The sequence below is a fragment of the Solanum lycopersicum genome, chromosome 9 (genome assembly GCF_036512215.1).
Source record: "Solanum lycopersicum chromosome 9, SLM_r2.1".
Taxonomy (NCBI): domain Eukaryota; kingdom Viridiplantae; phylum Streptophyta; class Magnoliopsida; order Solanales; family Solanaceae; genus Solanum; species Solanum lycopersicum.
Window position 1 is genome coordinate 1,713,834 of NC_090808.1, and position 21,852 is coordinate 1,735,685.

General features: G+C 32.4%; 2 protein-coding genes across 2 annotated transcripts; one reads left to right on the plus strand and one right to left on the minus strand.

Moving 5' to 3' along the window:
- Positions 1-447: 447 nt before the first annotated feature.
- On the plus strand, positions 448-9,569 carry LOC101248907 (probable catabolite repression protein creC). The gene is made up of 11 exons (XM_004246616.5): positions 448-1,641; positions 3,052-3,363; positions 3,444-3,552; positions 3,641-3,734; positions 4,521-4,608; positions 4,701-4,784; positions 7,549-7,642; positions 7,723-7,810; positions 7,975-8,080; positions 8,171-8,263; positions 8,668-9,569. Exons 1-11 carry the CDS (start codon positions 1,450-1,452, stop codon positions 9,061-9,063), a joined length of 1,656 nt encoding a protein of 551 aa, XP_004246664.1. The 5' UTR covers positions 448-1,449; the 3' UTR covers positions 9,064-9,569.
- Positions 9,570-10,115: 546 nt separating this feature from the next.
- On the minus strand, positions 10,116-16,220 carry LOC101249200 (uncharacterized). The gene is made up of 8 exons (XM_004246617.5): positions 15,897-16,220; positions 14,390-14,881; positions 13,219-13,390; positions 11,915-12,200; positions 11,523-11,595; positions 11,362-11,452; positions 11,136-11,215; positions 10,116-10,722 (listed from the first exon to the last, which is right to left on the minus strand). The coding sequence occupies exons 1-8, from the start codon at positions 15,996-15,998 to the stop codon at positions 10,471-10,473; spliced, it is 1,548 nt and encodes a 515-aa protein (XP_004246665.2). The 5' UTR covers positions 15,999-16,220; the 3' UTR covers positions 10,116-10,470.
- Between the last annotated feature and the right edge of the window lie 5,632 nt (positions 16,221-21,852).

Below are 21,852 nucleotides of genomic sequence, written 5' to 3' on the forward strand. Positions count from 1 at the left end.
ATAATTCATTCAAACAATTAGCTTTGGAAAAATAATTGAATAGTGAAAGTTAAATAGAGATATCTAAAGAACAAGATATAGTTGCTTTTATCAACGACATCATTGTTACTTTTATCTTTCTTTGTTTTTGGATTATTTGATATTTTTAGACATATAATTAAGTGCACATATTATTCTATTTTGTGAGGTATAAAAGTTATTTTCGACATATTTTTATTTTAAGAATAAAAATAGTAGAAGTGAAAAAGTTAAATTAAAATTATAAATAAAATAATATAATAATAAAAAACATAAAACTATAGGATTAATACTACAACTAGTAACAACTTGTTTGGATGTTAGTTGCCACTTGTATTGCATTGTGTTGTTAAATTAAATTAAATATTTATGTTAATTATTATTTAAATACTATTGTATCGTATCATTAAAACTTAAATCATCATTAGGTAATCACTAAATTCTCATTTTATGCAACGGTCCATTTGGTGTGGTTACATAGTTACTTTATTATTTATTTAATAATCATACTTTATAATTTGCCTTTTTTTTAGGGAAAAAAGTCTGAAAAATATTTTAATTTTGACCTAAATTATTGTTACGATATCAAACTTCATACGGAGGACATTTTACCTCCTACATTATTTAATAGTGTATTTTGAAAGTACAATTCGCTCACGTGGACACGCTAATATTTATAACGATAAAATATTTATAATGTGCACATGAGAACATATAAACCTTTAAAATACACTATTAAAGCACAAGGGTAAAAAGGTCATTTCAAAAATTGTATCGTTACAACAATTTCGATCAAAATTCAAATATTTTTCCTTTTCTTAATCATAACTTTTATTTCATACCATACCCTCTCCTTCTTTCTTGCAAATTTGTCCTTTAAATTGCTTAACATGTCACATTACGTAACACCAGAAATTAAAACAATACAATCTATCTAGACATTATATATTCAATAACACAAAACGATATCATATCATACATTATGAAACAACATATTATACCTATCCAAACGAAAATATCAAGAGAAGCGAGATAATGTTTAATTACCTTATCAACCTTCGACCCTAATTCGAATACCATAATTAAACCCTATCTCTTAAAAAGGGACACAATTGAAAGTTTGTTTATTTTGTTTGCAAACTCCCAAAAAGGCTAAAATCTCAAATTAGACATAAACATAAACCTTAATAAGAAGTTAAAAAAAAACAAATACAAAAAGCAAAAAGGAATTGCAGCAGCACAAGGAGAAGAAGAAGAAGAAATAGTGAAAAAAAGTCAATATCATCCTTCACAAAACACTTGATCTAGAAGCAATTGACACCCTAGAAGATTCATAAACCGATTGTTTAAATGATCTCATAAACCCCATATGTTGAATTTTTGATAGGAACAGATTTTTTTTTTTTTTTTTTGATTTTGATTTGGTGAAGAATGATGAATTCTGGGATTAGTAGTAATTCGATGTCGTCTTCATCGGCACCGGGGAATAACAGCAGTAACAACGCACAATCACCTGGTTTGAAGACGTATTTCAAAACCCCAGAAGGAAGATACAAGCTTCAGTATGAGAAGACTCACCCTGCTGGGCTTCTTCATTATGCTCATGGAAAGACTGTAACTCAGGTATTATAAAGATTAGCCCTTTAGCTTTCGTGGGTAATTGTCTTTTTCGTTCTTAATTGTGTTTATTGATGTTAATTTCAACTTTAGTGGTTTGTAAGATGTTCAAAATTGGATTTTTGAGTTGTGTTTTAGAAGGGGTTAGGCTAATATGGGTTAATTTCAAATATTTAGAATGAGTTTGAAGATTAAGGTAGAAGGCTAGTTAGTAGTTGTTCCCTCGTTTCTTTTCCTTATTTTTCTATGACTACTAATTGTTTTGCTTCGATATTGTCATTATGCTCATGTAGAGATTGTAACACAGGTATAACGATTCACTCTTAAGCTTTGCCGAGTTCTTGTCCTTTTCCTTCTTAATTGCGATTATTGATGTTAATTTCAACTTTAGCAGTTTGTAAGATGTTCTAAACAGGATATTTGAGCTGAGTTTTAGAAGGGGTTTGGCTAATATGGGTTAATTTCAAACATTTAGTGTGTGTTCGAGGGTTAGGGTAGAAGGTTAGTAAGTAGTTGTTTGCTTTTCCTATAGTTTACTATTATTCGTTTCTTTTCTTGCTTTTAGATTTCTATCACTACTTGTTGTTTCGTGTCGATATCTTCTGAAGAGACTGTAACAGAGGTATAACGATTATTCTAAACTTTGGTGAGTTCTTGTCTTTTTCCTTCTTAGTTGTGTTTATTGATGATGATTTCAACTGTAGTGGTTTGTAAGATGTTCAAAATTGGATTTTTGAGCTGAGTTTTGGAAAGGGGCTGGCTAATATGGGTTAATTTAAACATTTAGTTTGAGTTTGAGGTTAGGGTAGAAGGTTAGTTAGTAGTTGTTCCCTTTTCCCAGAGTTTATTCTTTGTCGTTCTTTTTCCTTATTTTTAGATTTCTACCACTACTTGTTATTTTGCCTCGGTATCTTTTTCCTTGTTTTTAGGTTTACTTGGCACCTGTATTGATTTTGTGGATGTAACATGTTAGGGTGGAGTAGTGGATCAATGGAGGTCCGTGCCCCTACACAATCCTTCTCCTAAAAACAAGTAAAAAGAGGCCACTTTAAGTTTACTCGGAACCTGTATTTCAGTATTTGTGGGTGTAGCAGGTTACCTAGAGGATCTGTCAAGGCTCATACCCTAACATAGCCTTTTCATATATAACAAAGGTTAATTTTAACTTCAGGTAGTTTTTGTTGGGTATAGTTGTTGTCGTTCTGCCAAATTTTCAAGATTTTTGCCACTTAGTTGTGCTGGGAACTTCTGAGCAATGAATTTTTATAGTTAATTGCTTAAATTTTTTTGTGTCTTTTCACCCCATATTGAGAATTCATTATCTGACTTTTCGCTCCAAATCGAGAATCCGTTGGTCTTTTTATCCCAAATAGAGAGTCCATATTGAGATAATACTGAAATAATTTTGATTTTCAGGTGACTCTTGCTCATCTCAAGGATAAGCCGGCACATGCGCAGCCCCAAGCATCATCAAGTTTTGGTGTGAGCAGTGGTGTTAGGTCAGCTGCAGCAAGGTTCTTAGGTGGAAACGGTAGTAAAACACTTAGTTTTGTTGGAGGAAATGGTGGAGGTAAGTCTATCAGTGGCCTGAGTGGTAGGGTTGGATCATTTGGGGTGTCAAGTTCAAGTAGTTCTGTTGGTAATTCAAATTTTGATGGCAAAGGAACCTATTTAGTGTTCAATGTTGGTGATGCAATTTTTATCAGTGATTTGAATTCTCGAGATAAGGTAAGCTCATCAACATATTTTGCTCTCTGAGATGGTAGATGTGATGATATGGATTATGATAGATTTACTGTCCAATATAGGACCCTATAAAGTCTATACATTTCAGCAATTCAAACCCCGTTTGCCATGCATTTGATCCAGATGCAAAGGAAGGACATGACTTGCTCATTGGGTTAAATTCTGGAGATGGTAAATTTCGTTTATCAGTCAATGTGACATATGAATTACAGCTTCCAGTAGGTTCCTTTTCTCAATCTGTCTGTTTTGACACTTGCAGTTTATTCAGTATCTTTACGGCAACAACTACAAGATGTTGGGAAGAAGCTTATTGGGGCACAACATTACAATAAGGATGGTGTTGTCAACAACAGGCAAGGCTCTCAAATAATATCGTCATTGTTATTATCTTAAATGCTTTCTTGTTGTTATCTTGTCTTTGGGGAGTAATGTTTATACACCTAGGCTTCCTTGACATTTTCTATAGTTGACTTTTGAAATAGATGAATATTTAGTTAGACATGTGTCATATATGCTTTTTGATGGCTAGTATACCTTGTTAGCTCCCTAAATTTTCCCTTGTAGTGGATAGCTTTCGATTTTGATAAAGGTGGAATCTTATGTTCTTTTTAACTATCTTGCTACCTCTGTATAAATGGAAGCCTCATATGCTGATTGGCATAATAACGTTATTGAATTAAGTGCCACTGAGCTGGTCATTTCCCATTTTATGGGGTCGGAAATTGCATCTTCAATTGGTAATCGTAGTTGTATCATCCAGAAAATATGCTTCTTTTGCAGTACATTTATTAAATGGCATTTTTTATTACGAAATGTTCTCTGCAGCACACCAACTCATGTTTCGAAATAACATTTTAAGAAAACAATCAATAATCTTAAACGAAAATCCCATTAGCTTATTAATGTATGTCTTGTTAAGTATCGGTCTATCTAGATGCTTTGACACCTCCCATGTACAAACTTGCCCCACCCGGAGTTGAGGGAGGACAAGTAGATTAGTGTATGAAGTATAAGGATGAAAACAAAAATATGATTTAAGTGTGATGGTAATACAAAAAACAAAGAGGTGTTTTTGATAACCCGAAAAAAAATAGTGATTTATTTGCCAAGTTAACAATTTCCTTTGCATTCAACACCAGTCGTTGTACTAGTATCGCATGGGTGCCTAACAGTGATGGGGCTTTTGTTGTTGCTCATGCGGATGGAAACTTTTATGTATATGATAAGGTAAATATTGAATTCAAATGATGTTTACTAATTTCTAATTCTCATATTTCTAACTTCAGTTAGACCAATGTGCACCTTTTGTTGTTTCTCAGAGCAAAGACGGTTCTGCTGATCCTTCATTTCCAATCATCAAGGATCAAACTCAATTTTCTGTTTCCCATGCACGCTATAGTAAGGTACTCATGCTTATGGATGTTGAGATATGTACACTGAGAAATAAAGCAACAATAGTCTCTTGCTGTCTCCAATCATTTGGCAATTTTTTTTCTTTTGAGATCAATCACATCTAATTCTCAAAGTATTTGGGTTTGGCTTTATGCAATTGTGCATCAACTTCATGTTGTTTAGGTTCATTTAATTTCAATACTAAATAATTTGACTTGTCAAGCATATTGGAGGTTCTCTGAACCTTACACTTAACCCTATACCAATATACAAGTCTCTTACCTGAACAAAAGAATAAAAAGACTCGTGACAGATGGTAGACTTGATGCTAGTATAAAGCAATAACGAAGCCTTAAATCTCAACTAGTTTCTATAGCCTACAATACATGTATTATTTATTTGTATTTCATCATTTTTAAGCTAAATAAGCATTGATTTGGATAGGTTATAGGTAATACTAAGATTATTTCCATTCATAAACTTTACATCACCTTATTCCTCTTTCATCACCTTAGATGATCATATTCCCACCTATGCTGGTGTCTGTGATGTTCAATATAGGTTATGACTAAACCATTTCAAGTGATCTCTCACTTTACCCTTTATTGTATGTTCCTTGCACCCTGTCAGTCCGATATGATCATTTTTACTATGTATGAAAAAATATATTGTGCAACCATGTTGCTCGGACTCTTCAAAAATGTCAATGGGTGTGTGTCAGATTCGCCATTGTAGTGTATTTTTGGAGAATCCGACGCGGGTGCGGCATCAAAAGTGAAGAGTCCGCGCAACTAAGTTGTGCAATCAAATAAAATCTGTATTTACATTATATATCTAATGGATGTTTTACTCTCTTTTTTAGATAAGTATATACTTAAGTAATTCTTTATTGCTTTTCTTTATGTTCTTTTCAAATCATTTCAATTAGAACAATTATCAGAAAACGCACACATGTTCCTTCTGTTTGATTAATATGATGGGAAAAGGGCATATATTTCTTTAATTGTTACATCTTGTTATGTGGGGGTGTACTTCTAATGAATGTAGCCATATGTTGTACATTAGTTCTTTTTTCATTTAGAGAAATGAAGCATGGTTCAAATCAACCATGTTCTGCAATTGTAAATGTTGTCAGTGTGCTTAAAAATACACTCTTTTGAGGTATTGTCTATGCTGAAGGTCAGATGTGTGAACGGGAGAATTGAGATTGCAATTAGCCCTTAAGTGGCTCTTCCTCATGATTTAAACAAACTTTGTTGTTTGCATTTTTGGAAGTTATCCTTCTCTGTTAGTTGTGTTAATTTGAGAGGGTCACATTGTATGCGTCCAACAATATTAGACTGGACTATGGTACGCTGTTCAAACTTACCAACAAAGTTGAAAATATAGACATGGAAAATCCAGAAGAGAGTCAAAGTTAAGGCAAAGCCGAAGTATCTATTTGTTCAAACAGTGGATAAAATTCTTCTGCATAAGAGTAGTGGATGTACTCGTTGTGCAATTGCATTTTTTGTAGTAAGCTGTTGCAGTGCAAAATGCTTCATAGTTTTCATATTTCTTTGACATTTCATTGGAGCAATATGATTCAGCATATATTCCTGTGAAATTATAGATTTAGATAGTGGAGGAAATAAGGTAGGTTATTGCTCTTGATTGCATAGTTTTTAGCTTAATGATTGTAGTTTGATTTGGCCAAGTTTAAAATCCACATTTAGTTGTCACTGTTCACATCGCTTCTGTCTAGGACTGCAAAACAGTGTATGAAGCCAGCGAATTTGGCATTGGTCCTGATATTTTGATGATGAACCCATTATTAAAAGCCTCATCCTCAAGGTATAGGCACAATGCTAGTGACAAGACCTTTCTAACTCCTCACTAATAGCTTCATTAATCTTTCGAGCCTATTCTAAACAAAAATATTCTTTTATTTGATGGGGTTTAGATTTATATCTCACGTACTTCAACATGGACAATTATCCATTTTTCTTATATTGATTCTCGTAGGGAACCTCTTCTTCTTTCTTGATCCAAATCTATTATTTCCAACTGTGACATCTGTCTTTTTCCTCTCTTCCTCCTTTGGCCCTGTATTACTACACCTCTATATGCTAAGTGGCACATTGAGACAAAATATGGATTGTTGCCATCTGGGAAAGAATAAAATAAGAATAAGTGGAAGTGTGAAACACACAGGTATAAACATATTAAAGTAGCCCAATTTATCAAGCCTTAGAGTTTTGTTAAATTGCCATTATCTTGTCAAATCACCATCAACAAATTGGTTCTGCAAAATTCTCTCTCTGGAAACCAGAAAGCTTAGTTCTTGTCAGCCATTGTTGTGGTTTTGCAATACTCTTATTCACCACCTTATTTCAAGGATATAGTGGAGAACTAACCAGATGGAGTTTATGTCTTGCACAAACTATTTATTGTCTAATTTTCCTGCTATACCTTTTTTCTCCAATCACTGTATCTAGACACTTATCTTTCTTGGTAGTAGAAGCCCCACCTCCTCTCCCTTGTATACTTTTTGTGGCTGGCTATTTTTAGGCAAATGATTTTCAACAAGTTGTGATTTTTTTGAAATAATAGAATCCTCGTTTTTAAATATCACCTTCTATGTTAATCTGACATGGTTTTGCCATTTAGAAAAAAAAACAAAATGTGGTATCCTGTTTCATCGTCTTATAAACAAAAAATGAACCTTTTCACCATATATGCTATAAGCTGATTCTATTCATTTTTTATAGTTCTTTCTTCATTTTTGTTGTGCAGAATCCTATAGCTAGATGGCATATTTGTCAAGGTTCAATCAATAGCATTGCTATCTCAAATGATGGGGCTTATATTGCAACTGTAGGGAGAGATGGTATTTTCTTCATCTGATGATTACTTCTGGATCGTTTTCTTTTGTCCTTCTGATTATTAGTAATGGCTAAGTAAATGCAGGTTATCTGAGAGTGTTTGACTATAAAAATGAACAGCTTATATGTGGTGGGAAAAGCTACTATGGTGCTCTATTGTGTTGTGCATGGAGGTGAGTGTGTGGTGGTTTTAGGTAAAAGATATATTTGTGTCTTGAATTAGCTTTTTCCTTCAAATTTGAACTTGGGATCCCCCCCACCCCCAAGAAAAAAAAAACTCCTTATTGTCAATGTTTTGACTAGAGAAAAGTTTTACTGAAAGTGAATAAATTGACAGTATGGATGGGAAGTACATTTTAACTGGTGGAGAAGATGACCTAGTTCAAGTTTGGAGCATGGAAGAAAGGAAAGTAGTTGCATGGGGTGAGGGACACAATTCTTGGGTGAGTTTGTAGCTGATAAATAAGAATGACTTATCTTTTCTTCTCTGTGGATTTCAAGTCTTCCTTACAGTCTTGACTCCTGTCTTATAGGTAAGTGGAGTGGCATTTGATTCATATTGGTCAGCACCAAATTCAGATGCTACGGATGAAAATGTTGTCTACCGATTTGGTTCTGTTGGTCAGGTATTGTTTAAATGAAGCATAAGGCTGCCTGAATCACTATTAAAACTAGATTCATGCTCAAGATGAACATTTCATCTGAGTTAAATTAATTTTGTGTCTTGCTAACTTGCTCAATGAAGGAACAGAAATCAAAATAAAAAAATTGATCTCCTTGTAACAGAACTTGACCTATCCCTCTGGTCAGGCTTTTGTTACCTATTATATTTCATTTTCTGCTCCTTAGTAGGTGAGAAACAGTCAAGAGTGATGATGCTGTACCTTTCATAGTTTCATGTGCATAGAATTTGCAGAGTCACTTATAATTTCATGATAAGATATTTTTGCTAATAGTTCTACGGTCAGTTGCGTTTACCTACCCTATATCTCCTTGCTCGACTGTCTACAAACTTCACATGTCTTTGCAGGACACACAATTACTTCTATGGGATCTGGAAATGGATGAGATTGTAGTACCAATGCGCCGTCCTCCTGGTGGATCTCCAACTTTCAGCACCGGGAGTCAGTCATCACATTGGGATAATGCTTGCCCTGTGGGTACTTTGCAACCTGCTCCAAGTATGCGAGATATTCCAAAAATATCACCCCTGGTTACTCACCGTGTTCATACTGAACCGCTCTCTGGTTTAACATTCACTCATGAATCAGTGCTTACTGTCTGCCGGGAAGGGCACATTAAGATCTGGATGAGACCAGGCTTTGGTGAAAACCAATCAAGCAACTCAGATTCTTTATTGAGTACTAGTCTAAAGGAGAAGACATCGTTATCTGGGAAGACTCTTTCTTCGAGTTACAAGCAATAACATAACAATCATACAACGGGTTGCAAAGTAGAGGATGCAGTAAGTGGGGGTCCTTTTCGTACATACTACCATTGACTGCTCTTCAATTAGTTTGCTCATTTCTAATAAGCACATGATATGACGTTGCTCGATGAGATTAACTGACCAATTGTATAGCGAACAATGAAGATGCTGCTGGGAGCAAGACCAGGTTGGAAGAACAGTATGTACCTAGCGGTAAGTATGAAATGCTTAACAAGAACTTCTAAGCTGATGTGCTGAAATAATCGATATTGTCTTTTGAGATGCGAAATTTCTAGTTCCCACCCTGCTAGAACTCTCCCAGCCCCTCCCTTTTCCCCTCTTTGTTCTTTTCTTTCCTTTTTTTCTTCCTCTGTAGGCAATTTTTCCTAGTAACTACTGGTTGACATTTTTGTATTGGATTACCTCATGTTTTGCCCTGTCTAATATTTTGGCCGTGGCGTATGAGGCTGATAAAGCTTATTTAAGGCATTTTTTCATAAAAATTTTCCTATGCAACTCATGATTATTCGTTTGCTGAACCAGAAGTTGTTAGTGTGATGAAACTCTAATTGAGACTAGTATGAGGTTTTGAAATGTACCCTTTTGAAGGGCAAAAACATCGTGAACTCGATGACAACTCTTTGTTGTATTGTTTTAGCAAACCATGTAATGATTCAAGCTAGTGGTAGGCGTGGGAACTGTATGGAGTGGTACCTACGTCATAATATCTAATAAGTAGTCTTATTCCGATCATATAGAACACTAACACATAAAGAAGGGTTGAAGTGACTACCTATGTCGTAATATCTAACAAGTAGAGTCTTATTTTGATCATATAGAATACTTGCACATAAAAAAGGACCGAAGAAACTATGCCATAGCTGCGATGTTCATGGATAACCATGAACGAATGCTTTGATCTGGTTCGATTCATGATCACATTTGTAAACCTTAACCCACATGGTTAGCTATTGAGATATGAGCTTAATATACTTCATTAGACGTCTGGAAGATGGATAAAGATGTACCAAACAATTGAATAAAAAAAGTAAAAAGAGTAATGATCTGATTTTTTGATAACAGGAGAAGAGATCCTTGTAACGTTATGATATTTACATTATTTCAGTTTCCTTTCATGCACTGCCCATCTACTGGAAAAATGAACCACTCGTCTTTTGCGTGCAACGCCATTCCTGAACCTACAACCTACAGTTGAATTCATTTCAAGTCTCGTGTTCATGTTTAGAATTCTGAAGTTTGAACGAGAGCTTTGATATAAGCTCAAAACTGTACAGTTGTGACTTGCAAGGACTAGCTATACACTACAATAATTTTGCTTACAAGAGACAGAAAATAGTGTTTTCCTTTGGTTTCTTGATATAAAGAGATTATGTTTGTCCTGTATCAACTTCCATTGACAACTCCAGAAGTACCAGCTTCAGCTCGACGAGTTTGACTTTCTACCTGAGGCGTAGGAGTAACTTCTGATGATTGATTTGGCTGTGCCCCTTCTTGAGAATCATGTGGCTCATTTGACCAATAATTCCATCTACTCCTCCATTTCAGAAGCTCAAGAAGAAAAGAAGTCCCACACATTACACCTCCAAAACCCGCAAAGGTGGCAAGAAGAACAGCTAGAACTGCCTGCACTCGAAGCTACAATCCCGAGCATAAGATGAGAGAGTTTTTAGTATTAGGCAGAGCCCGAGGCAATTCAGGAAATTCAGAAAATCTTCTTCTTTTTTTCCTTTCCGAGTGGTCAGGTGAAATGATGGCATAATACATAATACATAAACAGACACTTAATGGCCTCAACTGGCAAGGAAGCACTCGTGCTTTGAGTAATGCACATCAACGCTTCTTCATGTGTCAGGTCAGTGTCTGGTGTCCACGAGACACAGTGAAGACGAGTTGGATTGTTTAGCTGTCAGTTCAGACCAAGTTGAGGTGTCTAGATGTGCACTCTCAAAGTTGTAGTGCTTACTTGCCCGTTGAGGCCAAGTTTTAGTGATTGTGTATGTATTCTCTACCTAAAGTATTTTGTTTATTTGACCTGAAGCATAACTTACCAGTGAGTAGAACACATGAGCAAACAGAACCACCAAGGCAAACTGACTGACAGCATAAACCCAAGCATATCGCCTTTGCACTAAACAAATAAAGCATGTTTGTTTATATGTTATATTACTGTATAATGTATACCAGCAAATAGAAGAAAAAAGTGAAACACCGACACTGTTAAACTGAAATCGAAAGTAGTTTCTGAAACGGAGGGTGTTTGTTTAGTTCATGTACCCATAGTTGTTGCTGTCATGGATGCAAGGAGACCCAAGATGCATGAAAAGGGCAGAGATATAGCGATCGCGCCGGATCCCATTCTGGTAACCTATAAACAAGCATTATTTAAGATCCTTTTCTGGAGTAGGATGACATTACTGCATTAGTCTTTTACTCACCAAAAGCTGCTCCAGAAAACAAAAGTAGGCAAGCATGCTGACAAGGACAAGAACAGGAACGTCCTGCCAAACCCTGTAAGCAGTTTGCACACGTCAAGTAAAATACCATATAATTTGAATTGAACATTTCTTCGTTCGATAGTCACCATGCGATTAAACTTGAGCTATTTCCTCATAAGAAATACTAGAGAACTATAAAGTTCATTCAACGAAGAAATGTCGCTCATCATTAAATTGTATTAAAACTCGAGACATATAATAGTAATTCCTAGTGGCTGTTGCAAAGTAGTGAACAAAGTTAACAGAAAGGTGTAGGCACTGAATGAAGTTAACTTTAATTCAAAAGATATATATTTTAAAAAAAGAAATGAAAGGAACGGCCATGAGCATACCTGTATCGGACAGAGTCAGCTGGGGATCCATTTCCTCTACGAATAGTACTTTGAATCCGCAAAAGAGTGACAGGTAAGTTCCGAACCTCTTCATTACAGACATCACAAATCTTGTTGCCTTTTATGCTAAACCATTTTACAGCACATGATTGATGAGCTAAGGCTAGTTCGCCTTTACAGCTACACTCCATCTTCAAAGTTTCCGAATCCTCCCCAAGTTCGATGAAGCAGATTCTGCAGACAGCCTCTTCTTGAGTGATGTCTCCACCAAAATTAGCATTTTCAACTGAACCATAACACTAAGAAAGGTGTAGGTTAGTTATCCCAGGTGAGTGAACATAAGGTTCAATTCATGAATGCAGGATGCGTATCTACATAAGAATAGATTAACAGAATATTCTGTGTCCAAATATCGGTTATTAAATCGATTTCCCATAGTTACCAGATTCTGAGCGATGATTCTTTGAAATATAAATCAGATTCCACTTCCTCTGTTTCAATTTCTTTCTATGGTCTTGACATGGCACGGAGTTTAAGAAAGCAACGAATATTTTTTAATCTTGTGGTCTTAAACTAAAAATATGCAGAATGTTCCAAATTGTCATTTAATGTTGTGGTCTTAAACATGTCATATGTAAAAAATTTGATATTTAAGAGTTGCCAAAAAGGAAAAGAGACATTCTATTTGAAACGGACTAAAAAGAAAAGTAAGACAAGCAAATTGCAACAGAGGGAGTGTAATACAACTTCTAATTATATTTCTCCACAAAAGTTGCGGTCGTCAGAAATTAGCATGACCCACTAAGCAACCTAATTTTTATAAATTTATACTCCCTCTGTCAATTTATGTGACACACCCTCCTTAATAGTTAGTTCAAAAATGAATGACAGTTTACCTTACTTGGCAAATTTAACAACACTATCAACATTTTATGCATGTTGGATGCCACTTATTTGGCAAAAAGTCCACAAAAAGGTGTACTCTTCTATTCAAGAATTCATTTCTTTTAAGGAAATTTTTGGAACATAGCAAAGTCTTCTCATATTACTTAAACATTGTGCCTAGTCAAACTACATCATAGGGACGGAGAGTGTATTGTGAAATCCTAGGTTGAAAATTCTTTATTTGTTTGGCTTCCTAAAAGTAAGTCACACATGTATCCAAGCAACTGCTTCTTACTCGGTATGTAAATTCAGACTTAACGAAGCATTCAAGACTTATCTAACAAAGAATCACCAGTTGCAGAACAAAAGCCTTTATCATGTGACAATGCATCAAACATGATTAGACATAAACAAATTACCTGCGCCAATAGTTTGAGTTGCATTTGATGATGTATCATCATGTCTTGGCACGAGAGGAGTTGAGGGGACTACACGATAGACATTCCCTACGCAATCCATCTGTTTTAGGCTTTCATCTTTGATCAGTGTTGGCACTGAATGTGAGCGAAGTATGGGATGCACTCCTGCTTTCTAGAAGGCGGTGAGTTTGTAAGATTTAGAAACAACAAGAGAAAAGGAAATACTGAACATTAAGTGAAATTACGAAGACATTTATATTCATAGCAACAAACCAGTAAAAGTATCCTGGATCTCTACATACATTCAGATATAACATCCAGGTAAATGCATTAACACCCTAAGTTGCTCGGACTCGGGTGCGGGTGTCCGATACGGGTGCAGATCTAGAGGTCGGATCCTCTAAGATCTAAATTTTTAGATTTAGGGATACGGATCTACAGGTGCGGGGGATTCAGCTAAAAATCATACAGTAACTAAAAATAGAGTTATAAAGCCTAAATTATGAGATATTACATGTAAAACTTGACGAGAAAATCTTGATCAAAAGGAGAATCCGGAAGGAGATTAAAGGAAAGGGAGTGACAATAGAAATTTATATACACAAGGTATTCCATTTTCTTCAATTTCATATCAGTTTTTGTTTTGTGCACAGAAATCATTGAATCTGTCCAAAATTTCTCCATCAAATTCGGTCAAAATACCCAAAACGGGTACGAATCTCACAGTCACACCCACATCATGTTGACTCGGATGCAACACCAAAAGTGAAGAGTCCGAGCATAACACCTATTAAAATCTAGTTGGGGAAGAATAATCATGCTTATGTTTTAACTACACTCATTTTTCATTTGGTCTTTCCACTTCCATACTTGTGTATTCAAACGCTTAAAGATGTAAACAGATGTTTACATAGCTTGAGTTTTTTTTCCTTTGTGAGTTACCCAAATTTGCAGCTTTTTTACCATTTTTTTAATAACCGTGGTGCATGCACCTCAACTAGAGTGTTCAACTGGAGTTATATATTCCAGTCCTTGACCACACCCTTGGCTGTGCTTTTTTACCATTTATTACTCAATGGAGCATAACCTCACTGAGAATTTTACAGTTCGGAAGAAGAAGATAGTGAATTCAATCACAGCATTAACGACACGAGCAAATATAAATACTTACAACTGAATAAAATGTAGCATCTCTGTAGTCACCATGCGTTGATTCTGGATTAGAGTGTTCAATTGGAGTTATAGGCAATGATGAAGTTCTGTTCATCTTTGAATTGAAAATTCTTTTAATGGATAGAGTCCTCAAAATTGAAGGTTTGTCCTGAGGCAAAGGAGAGACTCCAAGAGCTAACATTGCAGCTTTTTCAATATCACTCGTCTTATTTCGTAATTTGAAACTTATTTTAGGGAGGAGAGATTTAATGGATGATTTTGCCCACGGTAATGAGGGACTAGGAGATTCGTTTAGTCTGACATGGTTAGGACTGGGCGATGGCGAGAAAATCACTCTCTTGGGAGTTTGAACTGGTGATGTGGACATGTCTATCCTAACAAAATCTTCTGTTTGTCCATCAATGGTTCTTTCAGGTACTTCCAGAGGTAGTTGTTTCGTCTGCAGTTCGCAGAGTTGTAGTTCCTCTACAATTTCACTTGATTCACCAACCTAACAGATATTAAGAACCAAAATACCAAAGTTACTACTCAACTTCTTATTTATTGCCATACTAACATAACTGCACCAATTTGCAACCAAACAAAGATATAAACTCTAAACACTTCTCAGATACAAGGAATAAGCACGTGGCACCGTTTACAACGTATTAGTTCCAAGAATACAAGCAAAGACAAAGACAGAAACTTCATGCCAAAATAATACAAAACAGTCGGTGAAGACCCAAATCCACAGTTTTACCAAATCAAAACAAATCAAGAAGAAGAAAGAAAGGAAATAGATCAAATTGAGAAATGGTAAAAAGCAGCAAAGTTACCAGAAACAGAACCCAATATAGAGCACCAAAGTTAGTAAACAAACAGAATGTAACAACAAATCAATAAGAAAAGAAGCCATAGCTCCAAGAGAGAAATGTGTAATAAGCTAAAAATCTAATAGAATTACAACAACATACCCCATGAAATCTGACAAGTGGAATATGTGGAAAAGTAGAGTATATGCAGACCTGACCCCTATATCGTGAGGGTAGAGAGGCTATTTCACGAGCACCCTCAGCTCGAATACAACACATCAAAGTAGGCATGATAAGAAAAAAAGAGAGTAAAATAAACATGACAACTAATAAGAAAACACTAACAACAACAAAATTGTTTCAATAAACAAAACACAATAAACAATAATAGAAATCAAAAGCAATTCACTACAAGTATAAGGCTAATACCACAACAAACAAAACTCCAAACCTACTAACCTCCACAACCTCCTATATAAGGTCATATCCTCCACAAACCCAAGAAATCAAGAGTAAAGAAAAGCCATAGCAAAAATTGAGAAAATGTGGAAAAGCTGAGAATTTGACAGAAAAAACCAATCCAAGATCAATTTTTTTTTAGCTCAAATTGAAAAATGGGTAAAATCAGAAACAATTAGCAGAAACAAAACACATATACAACACCCCAAATTAGTTCTCAAGCAGAATATCACAAGAAATCATTAAAAAAGCTACCTTTTCAACAAGAAGAGGAGGAGGATCAACTCTGGAATTAAGATTGTTTGTACAGTTTTTTCCATCCTCTTCAGCTAAAGACCTCTGGTCACTAGTCTCCATTTTAATTGAAACAATGGGTTTATAGAAAAAGAAACTAAAACCCTAAAGAAAATATTGGGTATTGAATCACTGAAAGTAAAGAAAAATACCCATGAACAAAAGTTACAAGCTTTGAGAGAAAAAAACAGAGACAAGAAAGTAATGTGGTGTAACAAACAATATAGTAGTAGTGATGTACTGTTTCTTTCTTTCTTTCTGTTTGTGTTTTTTTTTCTCCTTTTATAAACGCTCGATACGTTAAATAAGAATAATAATTTTGAAATTAAATTTAAGATCAATTGGTTTGATTTTTTCTTTTACTTATATTTAGGAGTTTTCACCGTTTTTGCTTCTTACTTGCATCCATAACTATAGGATGGTGAAGTAAAATTTACTGTTCGAGTAACTTTCTCTTTATTTATTTAATTTAAGATATTATTTAATTATGTAATTATTTTATCCATTTTTTAATATTAAAATAATGAGTTTAACTGCTTTATATAGGAGATAAAAAGATAATTAATGTCATAAAATATTTGTGTTTATTCTATTCCATGTATTTAAGAGTGGTTTGGTTATTGGTTAAGAAGTTATAACAATAAAATTGTTTAGCAGATCTAACAAACTGGTTAACTTATAGTTTAATTTAAAATTTTAATATTTTTTTGTTGTGTTATTTTATTATTTTTTGGAAATTAGTTGGACGATTTTGTTATTTCTCAAAATTGGTCAGCTGAGCCTCACAAGTGTGGTGACCAAAATTTATTGTATTTTCATTAATAAAATTTTATTTATTAATGTTTTGGTGTAACGAAATAGAAATTTAAGATTTTAAATATTTTTTTTGTACATTAGTTCATTAATTTTTTGAAAAGGGATTAATCGACTCTGTTAGCCTTTGATCTTGGCAAAAATAGGCCTCACAATTCTATTGACTAGTATTCATTATATTTTCGTCTTTTCAATTTCACGACATATGAAATGAAATTTTAAGTCAGTCGATTAATTTTTTAATATTTATCCTTCGATTTCATTGTCACTCAAAATTGGTGAGGCCGAGCCTCACTCACATGCCTAAAAAGAGTAATTAGACAAGACAGTGTTGTAGTTCCAACTTCTTCTTCTTTGTGCGTGTAGTTTCAACTTATTGAGGATATAACTTCAAATAAAAGTTCGTGAAAAATACAAATTACGATATAGGATTGGTAGGTATAGCAATGCATGCATTCTTGGCTATAATCACATTTAACCATATATTCTCGGTACAGTCTTAAGTATAGAATCGTCATTTTTAATTTATTTACTTGTGTTTTATCCTTTTAATGTAGAATCATTTGACACAAATTTTCAAATATATGTATCTCTAATATAAATATCTGACACTAAATAAAAAAATCCTAAACAAATAAAATCAACCACATTTTGCTTTGTTGTGTTTTTCCTTTTATTTAATCTTATTACTTTCTTTTTGTTACCATACTAATTATTATTATTATCAATTATTGCCTCCAAAACCATCTTTTTCTATCAAATCAATTTTGTGACTCAATAATGAAAGTTACTTAAACCAACTAACCCAAAAATATATAGAAATATATAATTCTACGTATACAACTTTAATGGACTTTGGCATTTTGAAGGGTTTTTCCAAAAATAAAAATTTTACGACTTATCTTTTGAAGTAGTTATAAAGGTGTTACTTTTTTAATTTTTTTGGCCATTTATGTGACATGATATAAAGTGTGAGCGTTAAATTACTTAACTTTATGTGTATTTTAATATACTTTTTTAAAAAAAAACTTTTTTAATATATATAGAAAAAAATTATATTTCTTAAAGATAATGTAAGTAATCACAAATTACAACGGTTAATAATTTAAAATATACTTCAAAAAAATCTTTCTTTTGCACTTAATGGACTTCGGCTAAGTATTTAGATAAGTGGATAATCTCTTTATCTTAATTTATGTGATATTAAAAATTAAATTATCTATTTTTAATGTGTATTCAAATATAGAATTTTCAAATTTAAATTTAAACAATAATATAAATCCCAATAGTTTAATGATCAAAATATTATTTAAAAAGTATATTAAAAGACCATTTGGAATCATAGTAATTCCTAGGGCAAATATTAGTCTAGTCTAGTGAGAAAGTGAAACGTAAATATACCTAAACTATTATATTGTGTCAATTAATTGAATCACAATACATCCAAACAAAGTGGATATGTAGCTATTCGTTAAATCTATTCGGTTATTGTTAATCGATAAGCATTAAATATATATCGTGTCACGTCTTATCATGATAACATTCTCGATCATGACAATCGAGGACCGATCAAGCGGTAAGATCATGATTCATAGAGAAGCAGATCCTTCATATTACACTACGGACAAATGCATGAACGATAACTTCAAAAGACACACGTCGTATATGTAACTCGCACGTAAAAGATGTACTTTTATTTTAAAACAAAAGAAGACTAAACAAATATATTATCATATTTTTCGAGTGAAATCAAGTATTCAACCAACTTAGTTATTATACTTACCGTGTAAAAGATTTCGCAAGTCGAGTACTGTGGCGGATTTAGGATTTCAAGATTGTGGATACTCTGAAAATGGGGAGAGGCAAAAAAAAATAAGTTAATAGTGAAATCCGAACACACGCTCAACAACACTAAAAGAGCGTAAAATACCCCCCAAGAGTCAATGGACCAATCAGATCATTTGTACATAGGATGTTCTATGTTAATTTTTATACAAATACTTTTTAATTTATGCATAAATATATATATTTCGAAACAAAGTTAATAAATACTCGAGCCCCGCAAAATCTATGTTATGTTTTTAGTGAAAATGTGTTTTAGTTTAATGTTATCGAAAACAATTTCCTTAAAATTAAACTCAAGTGCAACTCATTAAAAAAGCTATGGTATACATCACTTTCTGAATTAAATAGTCTTTTGTGTATTAAATAAAGAAGATTAAAAAAATACTAATTCTTTCTTCTTCTTTTTTTTTTTTTTGTTTTTTATCTGGTTTTTGATATTTGTATTAAAATCTCGCTTAATTAATTTTATTTCACAATGTATAAGATTCATTTAAAGAAAAAATCTTTTGTATTAAGATTTTTTTTTCAATATTTATAATTCAAATTCAAAATCGTTAATTAAGGACGGAATAATTCTTATCGCTCCGCCACAACTTTTGTAGGTAATTAAACAGTGAATTCAAACACCCTTTGGGGAATTAAAAGGTCAATTCTTATATATAGATTCTGAAATTTGTGCACAAATCACTTTTATAGATGGAGTTTGACTTTATTTTTATATCAAGCATGATTATTGTCGATTTAATTAGCGGGTTATAAAAGTCAACTAGATAATTTATTATTTTTTCTAAGAAAAAATAATATAGGAAAAAGTTGAAGTACTTATGTACTAATTTTTTTAATGATACAAATTAAATATATAATAAAAATTCTAGATCCGCCAAAAACCGTTATATATCGAAACAATTATTTATAGGATTGATGTGATCTCCAATATTGCATTATCACTCTTATGATGCAATGTCCACTTTAACTTTCACTAGTATATTGTACAGTAATTTTCTTGTGCTTGAGATTGACAATTATAATTATAATATATATAATAATTAAAAGAAGATATTGCAAATAAAATTAAGTATGCCTTTGAGTTAATTAGATGAATTGCAAAATTAAAAAAAAAAATTGATGGATGATGATTAGGATAACAATTAGTATCAAAGTCACAATGATGAGTTCTTTATAAATTGTATTTATCTTATTAAGTATTATACGAGTATATACTTTTGTTAGTGGTGGAGTCAAAGAAAATTTAAATTGATTTGAGACTTCGAAGAAATTAAAAAAAAAATTAATATTTGCTATATAATATAATTTTTTAATAAAATTGACTCAAATACACCTTTAGCCGTGTCATAGTTGCTCAATTGATTACGTACATGTGAAACAAAAAAAGATATATACTACTCTCTCCGTTCAGAAATATTTGTCATGTTGCGTATCAAAAGTCAATTTGACTAATTTTCAAAGGTAAATTAGATCACATTAATTCGATATTTTTAACAAAAAAAATAGATATTCTGAAACTAAATGAAAAGTACTATAAATTACAATTTTTTTGTAAATTAATATGATGAAAAAATGTATCTTAAAATGTTAGTCAAAATTTTTATAATTTGACTCTAAAAATAGAAAACATAACAAACAATACCAGACGGAGGAAGTACATCTTTTATATCTTTAATTAAAGAACTATATAATATATATATATATGTACATAATGGACACACATCTTTTATTTCAAAGTAAAATATGGTTTTCATAGTGTGAAACGCATTTGAAGATATTGTCCTATCATACATCATTTTTTATAGGACGAAAAAAACTTTATGAAATAAGCGTTTTAATTTTTCACTAAAAGCTCAATTTAGAATTGATCACTATGTAAATTTTGAGATCAATATCGTCTCGATCATAAGACCACTAAAACAATCATTATGTGGCAAAGGTTGACTTCTTTAACTAGTTGCAAAATTCACAAAATTTAGAGGACACTACTAAATTTTTTTTTTTTCAAAAAAAAAAAATTATAATAATCATGAATGATATCATTGATGTAGTCTAATAAAGGGACCATTCACCAAACAAATATAGTCAATTATAAACTTAAAAAAGATATAAGATTTATTTATTTCCAAACCCAAAAGTAGAGATACTCACATATACCCTCTATTGATGGTCACAACTTTAATTAATTATCTTGGCTTATTATACACCACTTGTAATCTAACAATTAATTGTACAATGAAGAGTAAAAATAAAATAAAAATTGTTTATATCTTTATCTTTGTTTGTTTTTTTAATGACAAGATTAAATTAAATATGATATATAATTAAAAGAATTGCAAGTTGAGATAAAATAATTAGTTCACAATCCATGACATGTGAGTAAGAGTTGAATTAGCTTGATGATGAAAATAGAAATTATAATTAAGAAATTGTGAAGTTGAATTGAATTATTAAAAATTGAAACTAAACAATAATTAGTTTGTTTGTTTTGATAAAAAAGTGTTGATTAATACTTTTTCTTTTTTGCTAAAATGAATTAATTCATATCCTAAAGCTATTTTTTAAAAATATAAATAGATGATTGATTATATTTTTTAAAAAATATTTTGGATATTATGAAAAATATTAAGAATAAAATTTGTAAAAGATTTGAATCATTGGACATCAATCATTCTTTGACAATAATGGGGACATTTGAATTTTTGAGCCCAATAAATAGAAATGTTAGTGGAGAAAATCATTGGTTAATGTAGGATTTTTATAATTTTTTTAGGATTTGTGTTATTAGAAAAAATGTACATGAGTTATTATATGGTGGAAAATTTTTATTGGAGAATAGATTTTTAAATTTTAGTCATGCTTAAAAAGCAAAAATAATTGTTAGGGCATGATGTTTTAACTCAAAGTGCCTTAATATAAAAAGCAAATATAGAACATAAAGAACTTAATATGAGTATTGATTTATTGACTAATTGAAATTTAATTCCTCTATATTTTTCTTCTTTTGATGAAATTGTACATGTTCTTGTAAAAAAAAATTTGAAGTCTATGTTGAATATAATTATTAAAAATTGATGAGATGTGCTTAATATATTAGATATCAAATTTAAAATTTTCTGGAATTGTTAGATTTTAAAAGTTCCCCCAAAAAAAGGAGAAGAAATTTCTCAAAAATTTATTGTTCTATTGCATATTCGAAACCTTAACCCGAAGGAAGAAGATAACACATTGTCCTTTTATATTTTTCTCTACT